This window comes from Diaphorina citri, unplaced genomic scaffold (assembly GCF_000475195.1).
Source record: "Diaphorina citri unplaced genomic scaffold, Diaci psyllid genome assembly version 1.1 scaffold68, whole genome shotgun sequence".
Taxonomy (NCBI): domain Eukaryota; kingdom Metazoa; phylum Arthropoda; class Insecta; order Hemiptera; family Psyllidae; genus Diaphorina; species Diaphorina citri.
The window spans coordinates 24,221-45,356 of NW_007377505.1; the positions used below are offsets into that span (position 1 = coordinate 24,221).

A 21,136-nucleotide genomic window follows, 5' to 3' on the forward strand; every position below is an offset into this window, starting at 1 on the left:
CATATCATATAGAACTGGCCGACCCCATAGAACTGGGATAAGGTTTAGTGAAAGAAGAAGAAGAAGAGGTCGTCTGGAAACCAAAACCCAAGAAAATTTGAAAATGATAGAGAGCCTGTAGAGAAGACTCATTTTCACAGGTTACGTTTTTCAGGCACTATGCTCTGTTAAAACTCTTTTTTTTATTATCAAAAATTGTTCTTAGTAAAATATTATATTTTATTTATTCATTAGATAGAAATTGATTACAATTGGATGAAAGGTTTTGAGTATCCTGCCATTAAATCGTCTCCTCTCTACTATCTAATTATTCATACTATTGTTTCGCGCAAACTGATTTTTTAAACAAACCCCTGGTTTGCAATGTTTCCTATAACATACTTTTTACTTATTTATTTTTGTTTTAATTGTTTAGATTTCTTTCCTCATTAAAAAGAAAATTTATAAATAATAATTGATAGAATAGTAGGTACCTATGTAAGTATAAAAAGGAAAGAAAAAAGTGACAAAATAGTCACAAAACTAACCAAATTGTATGTTGAATAACTGTTTGGCCAACACGGCTTGTTTACATTTCGGATTACACTCTTCTATTGGTTCCTGCCTCCAGTTTGACAGACACCTCAAAGTAAGTTATTGTCTACTGTGTGTCCTCTTTCACTCTTTCCTAATTCATGAGACCTTGGTTAGACTGCTGGGATAAAAGGACTTTTCAGTCCTATCCCAGCAGGATAAACAAGGTATATTCTACTGCCTTAGGTGGTTAGGTGGTAGAGAATGCCTCCGGTGTTAACCTCGCCTAGTGGTTACCTCAAGACTACTCAAGAGTTTATTACTATCACTACTACTAAACTTAATGTGACATTCAATATCTACTTAGGTACCTACATTGTTTTTTTCCTCTTGGTTGTGGTTTTGCAGGAGAAATTTTCGCATGTGGCAATTCTTCCAATTCTAGTGGTCTATCAGTTGATCTCATCATATTGGATACCTATAGTTAGTTGATATGTATAGTTGATATAGTGGAGTCCTCTGTTATTAAATTTCCCCACAGATCAATATCACCAATCTCTACACAATCTACACATGTTTCGCAATTCGCACACTTTTACTTTTTGCTAACTTCTGCTACAATTGCTACCATGATGGCTACAATACTCATGGATAGATGATCTGAAAGTTACGCTGCTTAAAAGCGTGTTAACACGCAATGTGAGATGTGTTATGCCCGTAGCATGTCACACCCTCGGGTCTACAATTTTATTTCATTTGCATCTACAATGTCCTATGGTTCTACAGCCTCATTCGGGTCTGCAGCTTCAAAAAAAGGCTCTTGTAGATCTACAGAATATAATTGAGGAGCTGGGTGCAAAAAGGGCAATAAATGAAAATCATCAAACTGAGATTTTTAACTTTAAAGTTTTCGAAATATGACGTGAAATAAACAGGTCATAAGAATATTTATATTGGGAGTATACCTGTGATGAAAAACAGGTCATAATTATTATACCTAGTGATGCTTATCAGTTATATCAGCTTACAAACCGAGTAGTTATGCAGTATGCAGGTAAAATAATAATTTAAAAAAAAAAAACTTCAATATTTAATCGCCTGTAAAAAAAAACACCTCAGCAAAATTCTTGGCGTTTGCAATCCACCTTATCAGCAGAGTTATCACACGATAGGTGTGCAAATCAAAATGTATCATTTTGTGGTATCAAATGTGGTTCGGACTATGTGGTATCAAATATGACTGACGTGGCACTCAAAGTGTTGGCGAAAATGGCACACTGATAACGCCGCCACAAGTAGCTTAGTTAGGTGTTATTTATCATTAGATAACGAATTGCAACTAGGGAAGTACTGAGAGGTACCTACCTAGTAGTTTTTAGTCCGTCCTTCCTTTATTATTACCTACTAATACAAGCTGGGTCCGTCCCTCCGGGAATTTTTTAGCCCGTAGTTTATTCGATCGTGGTTAAAAAATACCTAAGTACCTACCTAATTTGTTTAATATTCAGTTTATTATCATTCTTGATTTGACTTTTTGATTTTACTTTCATGTAATGATTTAAAATCAATATTACCTACTAATAATAAAAGGTATAGTAGACGGACTATTGTATTCGCTTCGGTGTCGGTCTGTCCGTCAGTCAGTCTGTCTGTCCCCATAGAAGGACTTATCCAAACCTGGTCGACCTATATATCAAATTAAAGGTCTTTTTACCAGGAGATTTTTCATCAAAATCCTTGAAAAGTTTGTTACCAAAAACGCTGTAACTCATCGAAAAAAAAGGTTATCACTGCAGTTCAAACGCTGGAAGATAGAGCGCACCACGTTCTATTAAAAAAAAAAAAACCGTTTTACTCAAAAAGGGCAAAAAATCAATATTTCCCTTTTTGCACCCAGCTCCTCAATTTGTTCAGCCTCTCCAAATAGATAAAAAAACCGTTTTACTCAAAAAGGGCAAAAAATCAATATTTCCCTTTTTGCACCCAGCTCCTCAATTTGTTCAGCCTCTCCAAATAGGACGGAAAGCTCGACTACTGTTCATTAACTTCTGGATGTTTTCGTGTTTCTGCGCTTGCGCGAAATATTCGGTTCTACATGTAATAAGCTAGGGTGTAAACAGAATTGATCCTTTAAAGGGAAAAATCCTTTTTTTAATCAGTGGATGTGACAGATTCACCTTTTCTAAGACACGGTACACTTTCTTAGACATGCCCGTTCTAATGCTCTCCAGTAGTGATGTTCGATCTCGAGTAAAAGATCGATTTTTTGAATCGATTCGAATCGGAAGGCTAAAAATCGATCCGTCAGATCGATCTCACCTAAAGAATCGATCTCAAGAAAATCGATCTTCGATCTTTCATGCACTTGGTGTTTTGTGACTTTTGTGTGAAAAACTCAAAAACATGAAAAAGACACAACAGACAAAATCAAATTGCGATTGATTGATTGATTCATTGAATCAATTAGCTTGCGAAAACGAAATGCGAGATGCGAGTTTTGAATATTCGCGCGCTCACAATGCTCATATTAAAAAATGCATCTATCTTCAGATGGGAACGTGTTCGGTGGGAAAATCGGTTTTTTTGGCGGGGGATTTTTTTATTCCTCTTAAAAAAAAAAGAAAAGATCGAAGTCTCGATCTCTCTTCAAATTTCGATTAATCGATCTCGATTCAAGGGCAAAAGATCGATTCAAAAACCGATCGATTTTTTGCAAAAAAATCGATCCTCCAGTCACGCTTAGACCGGCTGACAATCCTAGGTCTCAAGCTTTTTCAGCCGCACACGTGAAGGTGGTATGACAGATCTGGGTCTTTGAGACCGCAGTCTGTCAGATGGTCTGAACGTTAGTGGCGGACATAACGGGGTTGTCGTTTATCGTCATACTGTCTTTTTGTATATGTATAGGTATCCTAGCTGTCTGAATAGGCAAATGGTTATACAACGATTCCATCGCCCAATATCCGCTGTCGACTTCCAGCTTTCGGTGCACCGTGTTGTTTTTCATATTTTACGAGCCATAGCCAGGACATGCATGAAGTCCTGTGGTCACCGATCACTGGACTGTGAGGCGAGTACTGCTAACCATGAAGCCATCATATAGGCTAGTCTTAGCCATAGTAAGATACTGAAGATAAAATTCTTAAGGCTGGTCGGACATGGCTTGAATTATCGTAGAAATAAATAAACCTAAAATTGGCGTAATCGACCTGGTATTCCAGTGTTAAAACCCTTTATTCGAAAAAAAAAATCTGGTGTGAAATCAGACGGTCTGAACGTGAGTGGCGGACGTTATGTCCGGGGTTGTCGTTTATCGTCATACTGTCTTTTTGTATATATCCTATAGCTGTCTGAATAGGCAAACGTTTTTACAACGATTCCATCGCCAAATATCCGCTGTCGACTTCCAGCTTTCGGTGCACCGTGTTGTTTTTCATATTTTACGAGCCATAGCCAGGACATGCATGAAGTCCTGTGGTCACCGATCACTGGACTGTGAGGCGAGTACTGCTAACCATGAAGCCATCATATAGGCTAGTCTTAGCCATAGCAAGATACTGAAGATAAAATTCTTAAGGCTGGTCGGACATGGCTTGAATTATCGTAGAAATAAATAAACCTAAAATTGGCGTAATCGACCTGGTATTCCAGTGTTAAAACGCTTTATTCGAAAAAAAAAACCTATATTTGATGGCAATTTGGAGGCAAGATATAGGTACTATGTACCTACACATGTGGTGCCGTCGATTGTAGCACGTTGAATGTACCTACTAGTCCCGATGGATCACTGAGGTTAAAGCAACGTTGCGCGTGGTTGGTAATTTGCTATCCAGATGGGTGATCACCCGGGCAACCGCATGCTCCTCTCAGGCTGGGTCATATCTCAATATGATTTCATTTTGAGCCCTGTGAGCGAATGCCTTCGCTACACACTCATCTAAATTATAACTATATTTGATGGCAATTTGGAGGCAAGATATAGGTACTATGTACCTACATATGTGGTGCCGTCGATTGTAGCACGTTGAATGTACCTACTAGTCCCGATGGATCACTGAGGTTAAAGCAACGTTGCGTGTGGTTGGTAATTTGCTATATCCAGATGGGTGATCACCCGGGCAACCGCGTGCTACTGGCTTTTTCCTCTCAGGCTGGGTCATATCTCAATATGATTTCATTTTGAGCCCTGTGAGCGAATGCCTTCGCTACACACTCATCTAAATTATAACCAAGAACCATGTAGCTTAACACCTCGCCATGACTATCAAACAAGAAAACACTGGTCATTGACTAAAAACATTAAACTTCTCAGTGAGTGGTTTTATGACTCTAAAATTAGTACAACCCGTTTAAAGATGTGTGTCTAAAGTGGCGCCATCAGGTCTCGGCCACCATCTTGGAATGTCCCGTTTATTGTCTTGGAAAGTCCCGGTTACTGTCACGGAAAGTCCCGGTTATCCCGGTATAAGATGTTGTTTACGTTCCGTCACATCAAATAGATTCTTCACTCACGCCTGAAGGCCCTTAGGGTTATCGTGACTCAAACTTCTTGCGTTTCACTTCGGATACTACGTGCCGTTTTGCGATTTGTTTTTTCCGCTCAAAATTCGTCACCCGAAAGTCGTGGGCTTAATGTACTCTCCCCCGTAATCTATTTTCGAAATGAAAAAGAAGAAGAAGAAGGTCAGTAGAAAAAAAATGATGGAAAAGAAGACGAAAAAGAACATCAATAACAAGAAGAAGAAGACGGTGGCTAAGACGAAAAAGAAGAAAAGGACGAGGAGGAGCAAGAAAATGATGAAGATGGAGAAGAAGGTGGTGAAAAAAGAAGAAGAAGAAGAAGAAGAAGAAGAAGAAGGTCAGTAGAAAAAAAAATGATGGAAAAGAAGACGAAAAAGAACATCAATAACAAGAAGAAGACGGTGGCTAAGACGAAAAAGAAGAAAAGGACGAGGAGGAGCAAGAAAATGATGAAGATGGAGAAGAAGGTGGTGAAAAAGACAAATAAGATCAAGAAGAAGACGAAGAAGAAGAAGAAGAAGAAGGAGGAGGAGGAGAAGAAGGAGTAGAAGACGGCGATGAAGATGAAAAAGAATAGGAGGAAGATGATGAGAGAGAAGAAGAGGAAGAACCTACTAATAATAAAAGGTATAGTAGACGGACTATTGTATTCGCTTCGGTGTCGGTCTGTCCCCATAGAAGGACTTATCCAAACCTGGTCGACCTATATATCAAATGGTGGTGCAAATTTTGTCCAGAAAACCATAAAGCCAAAAAACCAAAAAAACTGGTTTTTGCGGGATTTTTTTTCACATTTTCTCCCCGGAGGGACGGACCCTGCTTGTTACTTTCTGTTTTATTTTATTAATTTGTATTTATTAACCCGAGTATTAAAAAAAAGTTATAAATAATTTCTGCACTCATTTTCTGATTTCGATGACGTTGCTGTTTTTGGTGAGATGAGTTTTTCTTTGAAACAAATTATATCTAATTATTATTTTTATTACTTATTTATTTGATATGCAAAATATGCATATATGAATCCATAAAAACTTATCTGTAGGTACCTACAGTCTTATTTGTCCGGATGGTCAGCGGTCACATTTGTATTTTAAGTATTTAGGTTTATGTGCTTTTATTTGGACATGGAAGAAATACCTAACACTTTAAACTATGAATTAAGGTTTTGTTAAGCGTTATGGCACTTCGCCTTGTGATCGCTAGATCGCGAGTTCGTTTCCCGCTCGGGGTGAACTTTATCCTAAATAGATGTTCTCGGAACGGCTGGCTTTCTCCTATCCTGTCTTCCTTCTCTCTTCCTTTCGGGAGAAGAAGACCTTAGCAGTTAGAGTTCCCTCTGTCAAACCTCTTTTTTTTACTATTTCCCGGATCTGAAATAATCCTATCTCTTTAGTCAAAAACACACCAAACTCTCAGATAAATAGGCAGATTGATCGGCTTGGTAATGAACTACGAACTCCCACTCATTTCTCTAAACACTTAAATATTAATACCCACGAGTATATTAAGAAATCAAACCTCTTTTTTTTACTATTTCCCGGATCTGAAATAATCCTATCTTTTTAGTCAAAAACACACCAAACTCTCAGATAAATGGGCAGATTGATCGGCTTGGTAATGAACTACGAACTCCCACTCATTTCTCTAAACACTTAAATATTAATACCCACGAGTATATTAAGAATAGAAATCCCCTCATCCATACAACGGGCAAACAGAGACAACATGAAGATAAATTTAAAATGAAGAGTTGTCTTCAAGAGGGTTCGAGCCCTACTTGAAGACGAAATTTGTTTTTAAGTAAAACTGTAAAAATGTTTTGAACTTTTTTTGATCCATTGGAAAGTATTGGTAGAGATTTACAAACAACTATTGTAGGATCGTGATGAATAATGGGAATATCAACAGATATTTTATACTCAGTTATACGTATTTGAGAATTTGACATACTATTACAGCTACAGGGATTAGGTTAGGTGGTAGAGAACTCCTCCTGCGTGCAGCGTTGAACTCGCCTGGTGGTTACCTTTCACTCAAGAGTCTATCATCATTATTATTATTATTATTAGAATATTAGATGTCTACATTTAATTACTTTTGCAGCAAATTTTAACATTCCACATTAGAAAAGCTGTTTTACCGATATTATTATTAGAATATTAGATGTCTACATTTAATTACTTTTGCAGCAAATTTTAACATTCCACATTAGAAAAGCTGTTTTACCGAAAAGGGGCCAAAGCAGGGTGAGGTCCCTCTTTCATCAAAGTCTCCAACTAACCGTGTCGAACAGCGTTGAAGGCTGAAGAACTCAGAGTGTAAATAAATTTGAAAAAAATATTTCGAGTATATCTAAAAAGAAAGAAAGAAAGAAGATGAAGAAGAAGAAGAAGAAGAAGAAAACTGTTGAATTTGAATGTTTTGTTGAATATCTTCGGCGTTTGAACGCACTTTTTTCTATAAATAAAAACAACTGTTGAATTTGAATGTTTTGTTGAAGATCTTCGGCGTTTGAACGCACTTTTTTCTATAAATAAAAACATCAGAATGTTGTTTATCTTATTCTTGCTTTATATTGAAATCAACGTTCGAATTGAAGAGGTGAAAAAATTATGCAAACAAAAAAGAAATAGAGAAATACATACTCTTATATTCTTCTTTAGGTACTTATTCGAACGTAGGACTGAGGCTCCAGCCTCCAGATAAAGTGCTAGTGACCTAGATCCTTGAATGAACTCCTAAAATTCTTCATTTGATCAAAATTATCCTTATTCGAATGAAGGACTGAGGCTCCAGCCTCCAGATAAAGTGCTAGTGACCTAGATCCTTGAATGAACTCCTAAAATTCTTCATTTGATCAAAATTATCAAAAATAAATCAAAATGATGTCAACATGTTAATTTAGTTTAATAAATAGTAATTTGTACAACTATTTTCGATCAATGACATGATGGAAATCATTTTTTAATATTGTTTCTTTTTGTTTCTTGTTCACAGACTGTCAAGAACTCTTCAGCCAATCCAAATAGAAGACTTCATCAGTCAAGGACAGAACTTGAGGTGACAACTTACACCATGAGTCACAAGGAGAATGGCGGCTCACCAGAAATCAACAACAACAAAACATCTCAGCAGACGCCGAAGAAACCGAAAACGAGTTTAATAAACAAACTGTTCAAGCGGAAGAAACCAACGAAAGCAAACGTTACGTCAAGCAGTTCCACCGATAGCGAAAGCGAAGACCAAAGCAAACACTATCGATTCTTCTCAAAGCGAAAATCAAAACGGAAATCCACAGGAGTGAAGAATGTAACAGAGAAGTTCGACCATGTAGTTATAAGTCCCGAACGAAAAGTGCAACTATCACCGCATACTAGTCCGTACCAAGTTAGACAGATTAATGCTAGGTTAAAACAAGAAACCATCAGCGCTGATAATACACATCAGAGTCAGGAGCATTTGTACATAAACACAACGGATATACAACCGTGGTCACCACATCACAATAGTAACGTGTCCAGGGATGATATTCTTAGAGGTATTGCAAACGAGCAGGAATATTTGAGGCGACTGAAAATGTCCCAAAGAAGAATTCCAAATGAAGTTATCCATAAGAAATCAAACGACGTAAATTCTAGTGTCAAAAGAAGTAACAGTGGCAGAGGTGTGAGGAAAGATGTCCCTATGATGGATCCTAATAGTCAAGTTGCTAGGTTTGAATTTAACAAGAGAAACCGAAGTTCTCAATCCCCTCATCGTACTAATGAAGTACTGCAATCAATCAACAATAGAATGCACTACAGGAGTGACGATAATATTTCCAGAACATATGAGAACAGTGCTATGTTTGATCATCTCAATGGAAATCTCAGTTCTCCATCAGCGCGAAGGTCACGTAAACATCTGAGTGATGATGATAACATATCTTTACGTCGGAGAACTGAAACGAACAGTTCAAATGAAAATCTTCATACGAATTCTCTGTCAAGGAGAACACGAGCAGCTAGAAATGAAAGATATTACAAGCGACTCTCCCGAGATCATGAGATGGAAAAACTAGTCCTACCTCTGAGTCCGAAAAACAAGCATAAAGTTCTCCAACAAACCAATTCATTACCAATAGCGGCACCGAATGCAACAACGAAAAACAACTATGCACCGCGATATCCGAATTTCCAAAAAATAAATCAACCTTATTACAATATGAACTCAACCTATCCAATACCTCAATCTGTTGGTAATAGCTCAAGAGTGTCATCATCAAGTAGTTTAAATAGGACAGTGAACGTACCAAATCCACCTAGGAATGCAGTAGTCCCTCGTTCTAGATTATCATCATCCAGTACCTCAAGTTATCCACAGAACTCTACATATCCTCCACAACAAAATCCAAACTTGTCTCGAATGTCTTCATCAAGTACATTGAGTCACGCTACCAACCCTAACTATCCAACCTTCCCTCCTACTGATATGAGACTAGTTCATGGCATTCCATACAAAAGTGTATCCTATGAAAGCAACATAAACAATAATGCTTCGAGGCCAGTCAGTACCAGAGATGTCAAAAGCATGTCATTTGACAACATTAATCAACATCACGGAAGTGGGCCAAGAAAAATTCCACCTTGCCCACCGCCAAGAAACCCAAACAGGAAGACCATAGCAATTTATGAAGCTCCAAACAGTATAGTACAAAGTAACCAGAAGAGATACTCTTCACACCATCCATATGATTATAACACCGACTCCAGTAACTTATACCAAAATGATGGCATTTCCAGGACACCATACAATGAAGCTTACACCGGTGAAAGGGCGTATCTCATCAAACAAGCATATCCTAATCATGTAATATACACTTCAAACCCGTCGGAGAACTTTATCAGAAATGAAATGTCTCAATACAATGTAAAACCAGTGCCAGCGGAAGAATTAATCCAACAAACCCCTATTCGAAACCAACCCAACCAAACATACTTTCATCATAAAGACAATTCTCAAATAGGAAGTGATGGCTTTTCTCCTGATAGTCGGTATACTAATAATGACAGGTTAAATGAACCAAACCAATATGGTCCCAACATGGAAAATACAAATGTACAGTTCTACTCAGCTACTTCCAAAATCATAAGTGCTAGTCCTAAAGTGTCACCTAATCAAAATGGATATCATACTGGGGAACAGCTCTATGAAAACACATCAAACATTAGAGCTCACCAGAATACTAGTCAACAATCCAAGCGTTCATCATCTATTTCTCCCACTAATATTCAATGTTATAAAAGGTCTTTTGTAGATCAGAATTTTCCCAATTCACAAATCCTATTGCAAAATCAGAGGTTAACAAGATCCAATGAAACCTTACCTTATGATGAGAATATTAGTAGAATGAATGAAATTGGAATTCCAGTACAGGAAGGGTCAAATTACAATCCTCATAAAGGCAAAGTTTCTGCGATAAAAAGACCAATGAAAGGTCGCCAAAGTTTAGAAATAAAAGAAACTGTCCGACCTCTTTCTATTGTTTTGGAAAAATCTGAAAATGAACTTGATTCAGATAGGACAAACAATACAAACACCTCCAATAACGGTGTAAAAAGTAAGGAAAATAGTAACACTAAAAGTAGAAAGCTCAATGAAAATGGTCTGAGAATCACGAGGGAAGGAAAGAATTTCATAGGATCAGCAAGTAACCTTGATGACGCGCTAACAGAACTTGAGCAAATATACGAAAGTCTAAATCTAAATGACGAAGACCTCTTAGACAGGGCTGAAAGAAGAGATTTACCCATATGTTATCAAATGAACAAAGATCAATACAGAGATACTCCAGAAGTAGAAGAAATCAATCGTATTTTGGGGAATTCCAATAACCCAAACAAAAAAGCGTCTGCAAGAAGAATTGCTATACCTAACAAAATAAATGACGACATGGCACTTAGAAAATATAGATATCAACAAAAAGACAATACAGTCAATCAAAATAATTCGGAAACAGGCAGTTACCTCCTTACATCTCCTACTTTATCTCCACCTCCATTCTTTGAAGATACATCAGCTTCTCCTGTAGCACTTGTTGATGCTGAACCAGATGTTACTCGTGATGATGTTGTCTACAGAAGTACCAAGTATGTCAACAATTTGCTCAAAGTACATGAACCACAACCGTTTGGTATTCCTGTAAGACCAGTCGTAAATTCCTCTAGTACAGATTACTTGCATATTACACCAGATAACGAAAAATACAGAAGTACGTTCCATAACTCCAAGACACCAGATGTGGTCATGGATGATCTGGCTTATAGAAACTTGAGAAAAGATTACAACAAATATTGCAATACGTTAATGAACTTTAATCTAATACCGGCCTTTAGATCTGACCGAGATGGAATTTCTTCACCTTTATCCGAGAAAGATAAATACTTGTCAAACTTGAATGACACAGAAAGATTTCAAAAGCGGAAAAAACGAGCTATGAGATCTTTATCTGGAAATCTGTTTATGCGAGATTATCATGCGAATGAATCCGACCCCATAGTACACGATTTCCTCAGAGTCAATGGTCATTCTAACATTGTAAGATCAGAAACAACTTCACCTGATTATCAAAGCAATAAATGTCCAATATTAGAAAGTGATTTTGAAAAACTCAAAGACAGATGGCTATGTACACCATCTCCTGAAGATATGGAAAGGCAAAAGAACAGAGACAGATCCCTAATAAATTATATCAATAAAAACTCGAATGCAAATAAGAAAGTTGACAACATTGTTAGGAATAACAATGACCAATTGCTCAAAGAGCCCAACGAAGAACTGAACATTAGTTCTGAAGTTGAAAATTTAAGAAAAAAGTTCGTCCATATTCCATCCCGACGCTACGCATAACTTCCGCGTCACACCCCGCACGCCTCATGTGTCCAACTATGGTCGGTACTACGCTAACTTCAATCTCATACGTTGTACCCCATTTGTCGTGTAGATGAATAGTCGCGCCTCTTACTAGCATCTTTTTAGGCTCCTTTTCTACGAAGGTGTAAACATTGACATTTTTAGAATATTTCGTTTTCAAACCTAATATGTCGAAAAGTTTTTGAGACACATAACTGGCCGTAGTCCCACAATCAAGAACGGCCCGTATTTTACAGCCAACCTTGGTAAGATTAGGGTAGCCCTGGTATCCAAAATCCTAAATTTCGTAACTTCTGTATTAAAGTTTGGATAAATGCTCCGACAGTTTTATTTTATTTTATTTCTTTAATTAATACAAATAAAATAAAACTTGCAGTGCCCAACACGGTACGAACGAGATAAAAATAGGTCGAAAAAGTAAGGAAAAGAAGACATGGAAACACAAACGATCGTGTTAATTAGTGCTTCTGGTGCTGCAGTGGTTGTAGCAGCAGGAGCTTGTCCAATCGAAATACCAAGATTTTACCTTGTGCTTTACTGATGGCTCTAAGACAGCCAATAACACCAGTTATGCCTACATAATTGACAAAACTTCAATATCTTCCTTTGTTCTAAACAATGTCAACTCTCAAACACTTGAAATTCCTCCCGAAGGAAAAATTCGTCATAATTTGACTCCAAAAGCACTCTACTCGCCCTATCCGACCCCTATAACACCAACCCTATAGTGTCTCATGTTGGTCCGATCTTCTGTGTTGTGGCAAACAGTTGGCTTTCCTGTGGTGCCCTTCTCATACAGGCATCCAGGGAAATGAGGCTGTTGACAGAGCTGCGCGAAATCCCTCCGCTTCTCTCCCCCCTCTTAAACTCTGCTCTCCAGAAGATTTCAAACCTTTCATCTGTAAACTGACAAAAGATCTTTGGCAAAATTCATGGTCCAGTATTTCCAACTCTAATAAACTGAAATCCATAAAGCCCATCATTGGTCCCTGGCCTTCCTATGATAGGCAGAACAGATATGAAAAGGTCGTGATATGCCGGATGAGAATCGGCCACACTCGGGCAACACATGGCCATCTATTCAAACGTGCCCCTCCGTCTACCTGTAGGTGTGGCGAGATACTCTCTGTACAACACATCCTCACCTGCGCCCTCCACCGCCATATCAGAGCCTCTCTCCCAAGACCTCCTGCTCTGACAGATGATGTCGAGAGCGTCGACTCCCTGTTATCCTATTTGAAAAAACTGAACCTGTATACTAAAATATAATCACAGTGTGGAATCGGCGCGAACGACCTGTCATTTATCAGTGTTAAAAAGCCTAAAGGGAAAAAAAACATCTTATTATTTGAAATATTTTGAGGATATGGCCACCAGGGCTACCCTGGCCATCATGTGTCTCAACATTTGGAGCAAAGCCTCAACGAATGGAAGCGGCAAGGGTCACACAAACAGATTTTCCGAATAGACACTTTTTCCGAGTTAAACGAGCTTCATAAAGAAGTAGTCAGTGAGGGATATAATTAGGTTTTACTGGAGGATGAGTGTGGATTACCTTGTTTCATGGCAGTTGGACCTACTATTTGTAAGAAGATTAGAAAGTTGACAGCGGATCTTGAAAAAATGGTGGCAGATACGTTCGATAAATAAGAGTAAATAAAGAGAGAGCGTCGAAAAGTTTTTGAGACACATAACTGGCCGTAGCCCCACAATCAAGAACGGCCCGTATTTTACAGCCAACCTTGGTAAGATTATTAAACACATAGATACTAGCAGTTTGGAGGTAAACTCTAGTTTTGACATTGGTATCCGTGCATACATAGGTTAGTTTCATTGCTCACTGGATTAGAAACACCTTGTGAAACCTTGGAGTTATCACAAATGGGTTCTGAGCGAGCGAAACAGTTAGAACTCCAGACTGTTTGGAACGGATTAAACGTCCATTATTATTCACAGATTTTGAACGATATGATCGAACCGTCTGAGAAGTGAACTGGGAACTCCAGACTGTTTGGAACGGATAAAACGTCCATTATTATTCACAGATTTTGAACGATATGATCGAACCGTCTGAGAAGTGAACTGCTTTGGACATATCGCACAATTATGATGACCCTTTACCTTGCAATAAATACATTGGTAATAGGTTTTCTTCCACAATTCGCCAAACCTATGATTTGTGGCCATACATGAAAAACAGCGGCCAGACATACGTTGCCGTCTGTCCTCACAAGTAACGTACTTGTCGCATTCCCAAGTCTTGTGACCGGGACTGTCACAGAATACACACTGTGAAGGGACATCGTGCGGTACGTTACCAACTTTATTCGAATATGAAACCAAAGAAGAGGAAGTAGAGACGGGTTTCCTATCTCTGTTCATAGAATCATTATGACTCGGATATTTGCTCGTAGGCACAGTTACATCCCTATGCGCGTACGGATTGTCATTTTTTAGTGCACCAAGAGTTCGATGCAAAATTACCTCTTTATTCAAGAGATCGCAAACAATGTTTCACGGTTATCTTAACCCCATGCTCTTTTACCAATTCCTGCTGTAAATCAGAGGACAACATTTTGAAGAGATGATTCTTTAGAACTTCGGGTTCTAAATTGCAATTCTGATTTTCTAACAATTTCAACCGTATCTCAAGTTCTAAATACCTAGAACGAGTGCATGTCTGAAATCTTATCAGATGCAGGTTTCAAAGCTATCAAGTTATCGTACAACTTCGTAACCACTAGCCCAGGAATATCGTAATGGGCTTTCAGGATTTGAATGGCTACACAATAGTTATCATCTGTTAAACGAACAGAACTCAGTAACTTGGCTGGTTTTCCACAAAGAACCGATTTGAGGTAGGTTAGCTTTTGAACGTTTCTAAGATCAGGTCTGTTATGAAGAAGATAATGAAATGTATCCCAGAATTCCTGAAAATCAGCCAGGTTACCAGAAAAAGTTTTCAAATTTATCTTAGGTAAGTTTCCTACGCTACGAGATCCTAGCCCTAGTCCTAGATAATTATTGGATTCGGGTATGACCTGGGAGGTAGTAGACACGTGTGGCGGTGGCTGCTTCTGCATATCCGGAACTCTAGACTCACGAATGTTAGCGTCAGGGGGCGACACAACAGGTTGATGTGGACAATGATGGTCCTCTACGGGGAACGAATCGACAATGTAAGACGGACGAACATCACAGCTGCAGGTGCCAAGACGCTGGATGACGGTGGGACGGAAGCAAACGCAGGTGACAAGCTTCTACCATACAAGCAGACGTACGATCCGGTAAGTAGATTTCTTGGAAGTGGTCATCCGCGAACGCATCATCAGCATCTCTTCTTTCAGGGACCACGGACGATAAGACCTTAGCAGTTACAATTCCCTCTGTCAAACCTCTTTTTTTTTTTAAAAAAAAGAAGAAGAAGAAGAGAAACGTTTTTTAACGTACGTAAATTGTTTGTATATTTTTGTTACATTGTATATAGGTTTTTATCGAAAAACGAGAGCAGTTGAAAACGTGGAATCGTGGTTTTGGATGATTTAAGACTGACCGAATTACTGAAAATTAAAACTGGCCTAACTGGACCGATTTAAAAACTGGCGTACGTGAAATAATCGAGGTCGTTTGAGAGAGAAAAAAAAAAAATACATCGAGATACGCCTACGAAAGTTACAAAAATACATCAAGATACGCCTACGAAAGTTACGAAAATACATCGAGATACGAGTATGTTTACGAAAAGGTACAAAAAATTTACGGCCCGCTAAACAAAATACCTAAAACAAAGTCTTCCTATTCACAAACAAAAAAATCTAGAAAATTAAAAAAAAAAAGAAAAAAGAATAAAAAATTCCTATCAGGTAAAACGAAGTACGAAGCCTAAAGGGGAGAAATTTCAAAGGGAAAAATCCAATGTTTACGAAAAGGTACAAAAAATTTACGGCCCGCTAAACAAAATACCTAAAACAAAGTCTTCCTAGTCACAAACAAAAAAATCTAGAAAATTAAAAAAAAGAAAAAAGAATAAAAAATTCCTATCAGGTAAAACGAAGTACGAAGCCTAAAGGGGAGAAATTTCAAAGGGAAAAATCCAACTAACAGGACGAGTTAAGATATGGCCTAGCGAATTTTCGATGAAATCGACTACGTCACGTTCATCATTTGAATCAAATTATCTACGTAAAATGTCACGGGATAATACCATGTCACAAAAGATCTAACCAGGTCGCAGTGACCAAGGGCGTTTATTAAAGCCGATGGCCCTACCTTTACCAATACCAATACTTATCACCAACACCAGTTCAAACCAAACCTTCCAACGGATTCGGCAAATGTTGCAGCTCCTCTAGTTCCTCCAATCTGGACCTTTGTTCCGAAGGGTCTTCCAAAAGTTCCAACCAATGTCGTGACCTGACACCGGTGCGCAGGAGGCGCTCTCTACCGGAGTCTTTGATCTGCTTGGCAGAAGCGTCCATGACAAAACGGACTTTGGTCGTCTGGCTGTCAGCTTTAACAACCGTACGAAATGGTAAGTAATGACAGTTATCCGTAGGTTTACTGTTTACGGGTTCTAATATACCATTTCTAATATACCTCAATAATTTCTAATATACCTGTCCACGGGTTCTAATATACCATTTCTAATATACACGGGTTCTAATATACCTCAACTGCTCGTCAAACGTTTTCTTACAAGTGTCGAGAATACCATCAGTCTTTAACCAAAGAACTTAGTCGACCAAAAGCTAAACCAAAGTTTGTTTGTACGTCTCGTGCGTCGTCTTTCCAAGGAAACTGTACATAATATCGGTTGTCCCTGTATTGTATAGATTGTTAAGCCTTATTATGTATCTAGGCGCACGGCAGTGCGCCAGGCCAAGTTCCGGCCTGAGCACGCCAGTGTGTATATTACACGAAGCATTTCGACGCATTTAGCAATCGTGTCTAGATCCCGAAATCTACGTAAATCTTGTAAGTGTTGAATAGGCTCGTCTACTTGGATAAATAACGAAGCGTCAGTCTGTATTTCATTGCTCACGTTGTGTGTAAACACCAATTTACCACTAAGTATGTAACCGAAAACCGAATTCAACAAATACAGACTGTCCATTATGCGAACCTTTTCACCCAACATAAACCTACTGTAGTGGTCGTTACCCAACAGTAAGTCGAATTCGTCGTCTTCACCCGTAGTATTACGGTGGTCCGCCAAGTCATATTCCATCCCGACGCTACGCATAACTTCCGCGTCACACCCCGCACGCCTCATGTGTCCAACTATGGTCGGTACTACGCTAACTTCGATACCGAATGCCATACAAGTTGTTCACAATAAAGTATCTACCAAACCAAGTAGTACCGAACCAAGATATACCAAGGTTAGACGAGGTTAGATCGGAATGAGAAGGTTATTTGGAGAGTATAGATTGTATAGTACGGATCGAAAAAAGTACCTTATTAAGAATGAAGATAAAATTAGTCAACAAACATGGATTAATAAATAATACCAATGGATTGATAAAAATAACTTGTAGCGTCGATTCACAGCGATCGACGGCCGTCGCTATGTGGGGACAGGTGGAAAAACCAGGAATGATAGAGAAAGAACTTTTGAACATATCTAAAGTTTACCTTATATAGGGTGTTTTTAAGAGGTTTGTTTTTTCAAACTGCTATAAAAGACATGCTATTTGAAGTGTAGTCATGATGTTTTGTTTATTGGAAAGGTAATTGTTGACTATGTGGGAACAGGTGGAAAAACCAGGAATGATAGAGAAAGAACTTTTGAACATATCTAAAGTTTACCTTATATAGGGTGTTTTTTAAGAGGTTTGTTTTTTCAAACTGCTATAAAAGACATGCTATTTGAAGTGTAGTCATGATGTTTTGTTTATTGGAAAGGTAATTGTATGCCATTTAGTGTTTGAATACTAAGTTCGGGCATACCGGTCCCTCGGATAGCTCGAACGAAGCGAAACATTTGGTTTAATTTTTTTTTTCTTGTTTTGTGAACACATAATTCCACTCATTTTCCCTCATAATTTCCCTTCACAATCGTACGATTTGACACCTTTGGATGCCCCTCGGATAGCTCGAACGAAGCGAAACATTTGGTTTAATTTTTTTTCTTGTTTTGTGAACACATAATTCCACTCATTTTCCCTCATAATTTCCCTTCACAATCGTACGATTTGACACCTTTGGATGATTTTCTTTCAGGATATGTGTAAAATCAGTAGTTTATGGTGATGAAACGTAAACTTTGGAGCACCTGGAAGACATCATTCACCGTTTTTGCAAATATACGGCTTCAGATTATGGGAAAAGTGGTCGAAAACTGAATTTTCCAGACCGAGTTTCATTTGATCTAGCCGAGGCACCCATTTACCCCAAATTTTATTCAGAGGTCAAACACTAAATGACAAACCTCTAAAAAAAAAAAAAACCTATAGATACGTATGCTTACTTGGTTAGTCCAATTTAGTTGAAATTTGGCACAAACAAAACCACAAGGGAATGTCCTATAGATACGTATGCTTACTTGGTTAGTCCAATTTAGTTGAAATTTGGCACAAACAAAACCACAAGGGAATGTACCTAAGTTATCTGATTTGTTCCTGGGTCTTCAAGACCTTTACCTATGTATCACTTATTCACTAGAGCTTAAACAACTAGGTAGAATGCAAAGCGTAGAGATGTTTTTCTTGGAATGAACGCAGATTGGATTTGGAAGCCCTATGAATGTCAGAACGGAAGTGTAGGTACATGCATGGCGTGATAGATTTGCAAAAATATGGGAATGTTCTTTACAGCCCATGTACTGCCTATGTACAATGTACTACCCATATACCGCATATTTTTTCTACCCGTTCAATCGATTTTTTTTTTTTTTTTTTTTTTTTTTAGGTTTTAAAGGAAAAAGAAACGAAATTTAATCTCCCACTTTTAAGGAGGAGGAGGAAGAAGAAGTGGAAGAGGAAGGAGAAGAAGAAGAAGGAGAAAAAGAAGAAGAGGAAGAAGGAGAAGAAGAAGAAGAAGAAGAAGAGAGAGAGCCCAAACTCAATTCAATAAAATTCCAAATGCTTTTAGATACTTCAGTAATTTTGATTATTTATCTACAGTACTAAGTCCAATATTTTTTTTTTTTTTTTCAGAGGTTTGACAGAGGGAACTGTAACTGCTATGGTCTTATCGTCCCGAAATCGAAGAGAGAAGGAAGACAGGATAGGAGAAAGCCAGCCGTTCCGAGAACGACTATTATCCCATCAGGATAAAATCCGCCCCGGGTGGGAATCGAACCCACGGCCTAGCGCTTACAAGGCAGACGCACTACCAACTAAGCTAACTAGGCTGGCCGAGTCCAATATTAATTTGAGCTTTGTGTTCCGACCATCAGACCTATTGACCAGGCAATCCAGAGAGCCAGACAGACCCAAAGTGCCTCTTCATTTTCCTTTCTTTGGAGGGGAGTCTCAAATTTCCTCAAAACTTGACGAATTACTGGCGAGTTTTTGGGATTTGGAACTTAATTAAATCTTTCTCCTGGTGGTTTCTGGATAATTCTGGAGAATTTTTCATTCAGGATGGAGGCATTTTTAAATGCGAATAAAACCTAGAAAGGAGGAATAAAGGAAAGGAAGAAAAAAGAGAAACATTTCAAGGTATCCCCACCTCTAGTTTGTTACCTGAGATCTCCATCTTCTTGTTATCTGATGTCTTTTTTATGTCACCTTCAATTTCTTCTCGTTTTATATTTCTCTTTTAATCTAAAAGTTACAGGGTGAGACAGGAAGAAAATTTACCGGATAGGGACCCCTAGGAATTCCAGATTCGTGTATTATTCCAGATTCGTTCACAATGTCTCTACCACTACCTATCTTTACCTGTTGTATCTTATTTCATTGTCGTTCCCCACTACCACTATTAATTTACATTTACCCTTTTTTTCTAGTTAAGCAAGGTCTTTTTACTGAACTGTTGGTTGTATGTATTATTCTTTAACCCATCAAATATACGAGACCTTGTTTAGACTGCTGGGGTAAAGGGACTTTTCAGTCCTATTCGGGCAGGATAAACAAGGTATATTCTATTCTATTCTACTAGGGGTACACACATACATACATACATACATACATACGTACGTACATACATACGTACAGACCATGGGCTAAAAAATTCACCATAAAGTATCTTTTTACTGTGAAAAAGTAGACCTTTTCAAATAGTATATTCTGCACACTAAACGGTTACTTAGAAACACAGGCTGAGAAAAGAAATGCCATGTTAGTTTTCCCTCAAATGCACACACGATTGAATAGTGTCGCAATTTTTTCTTGATGGTAAATATGACATCTCCACCAATTTTTACATTATCAAGATGTGCACTGTCTGGTAGATGGTGGATGTGACATTTTCTCCAAGTTTCTATTCTCTACGTATAATTTTTTCTTTTTATTTCTCATCTCTTTTCCTGATTTCTTTCTTGTTCAGCTCAGATTTCATACGAACTTTTTGGTCATTCCTTCAGTATTTATGCTTTATCTCTCACCTCCCTCCTCCCAATATTTATCCTTTATCTCTCACCTTATCTCAATATGAGGTATATTATTACCTATTTGTCATGGTCCATTGCTTTCTCCCTATAAAGTTGTAATCTGAGGTGATCACCCTAACCCGTGACGTAGGTACATGGAAGTGTAAAAATTTATGAACTTGGTGGATGTGACAGACATAGGAGCAAGGATTTTCGTTAGTGGATGTGGCAGTAATCACAGTAATGGGTACGTGGGAGAATTTTTGGTAGTGGATGTGTCAAAGATACAAATAAAATTTTTGGCTGGAGAATTACCAAAGTTTAGAGGACGGGTGTGCCAGAGTAATCAGAAGTGAGATAGCGAGTCTACTTGTAGGCATTTTTTCGTACAGTAGAATATTTCCTTAATACCTATGTATAGTTTCCTATTAACATTACCGACAGTCAACAGCTACATAGCAAAGTCTTTCTTGCCCGCCCCCAATAAAATTGAATTTCTTTCCAATTTATTTATTCTTCAGGAGGAGAAGGAAAAAGTCTTCCATATACGAGAATACTAGTACCAAATACGCAAAAGTTGGCACTGTTAACACCAAGTGACCGGTTTTATCCGGGTGAATTCTCACACTCAAATTTGAATAAAAATTAAATAAC

At 38.1% G+C, this 21,136-nt stretch overlaps 1 protein-coding gene across 1 annotated transcript in view; it reads left to right on the forward strand.

The window, feature by feature from the left end:
• The first annotated feature begins 430 nt into the window (after positions 1-430).
• LOC103519926 (protein PF14_0175) overlaps positions 431-21,136 on the forward strand; it is a 33,725-nt gene continuing 13,019 nt past the window's right edge. The window contains exons 1-2 of the mRNA XM_008485017.3: positions 431-628; positions 8,032-11,823. Coding sequence (XP_008483239.2) covers positions 536-628; positions 8,032-11,823 — 3,885 coding nt within the window. The 5' untranslated portion in view covers positions 431-535. The remainder of the gene's footprint in view (positions 629-8,031; positions 11,824-21,136) is intronic.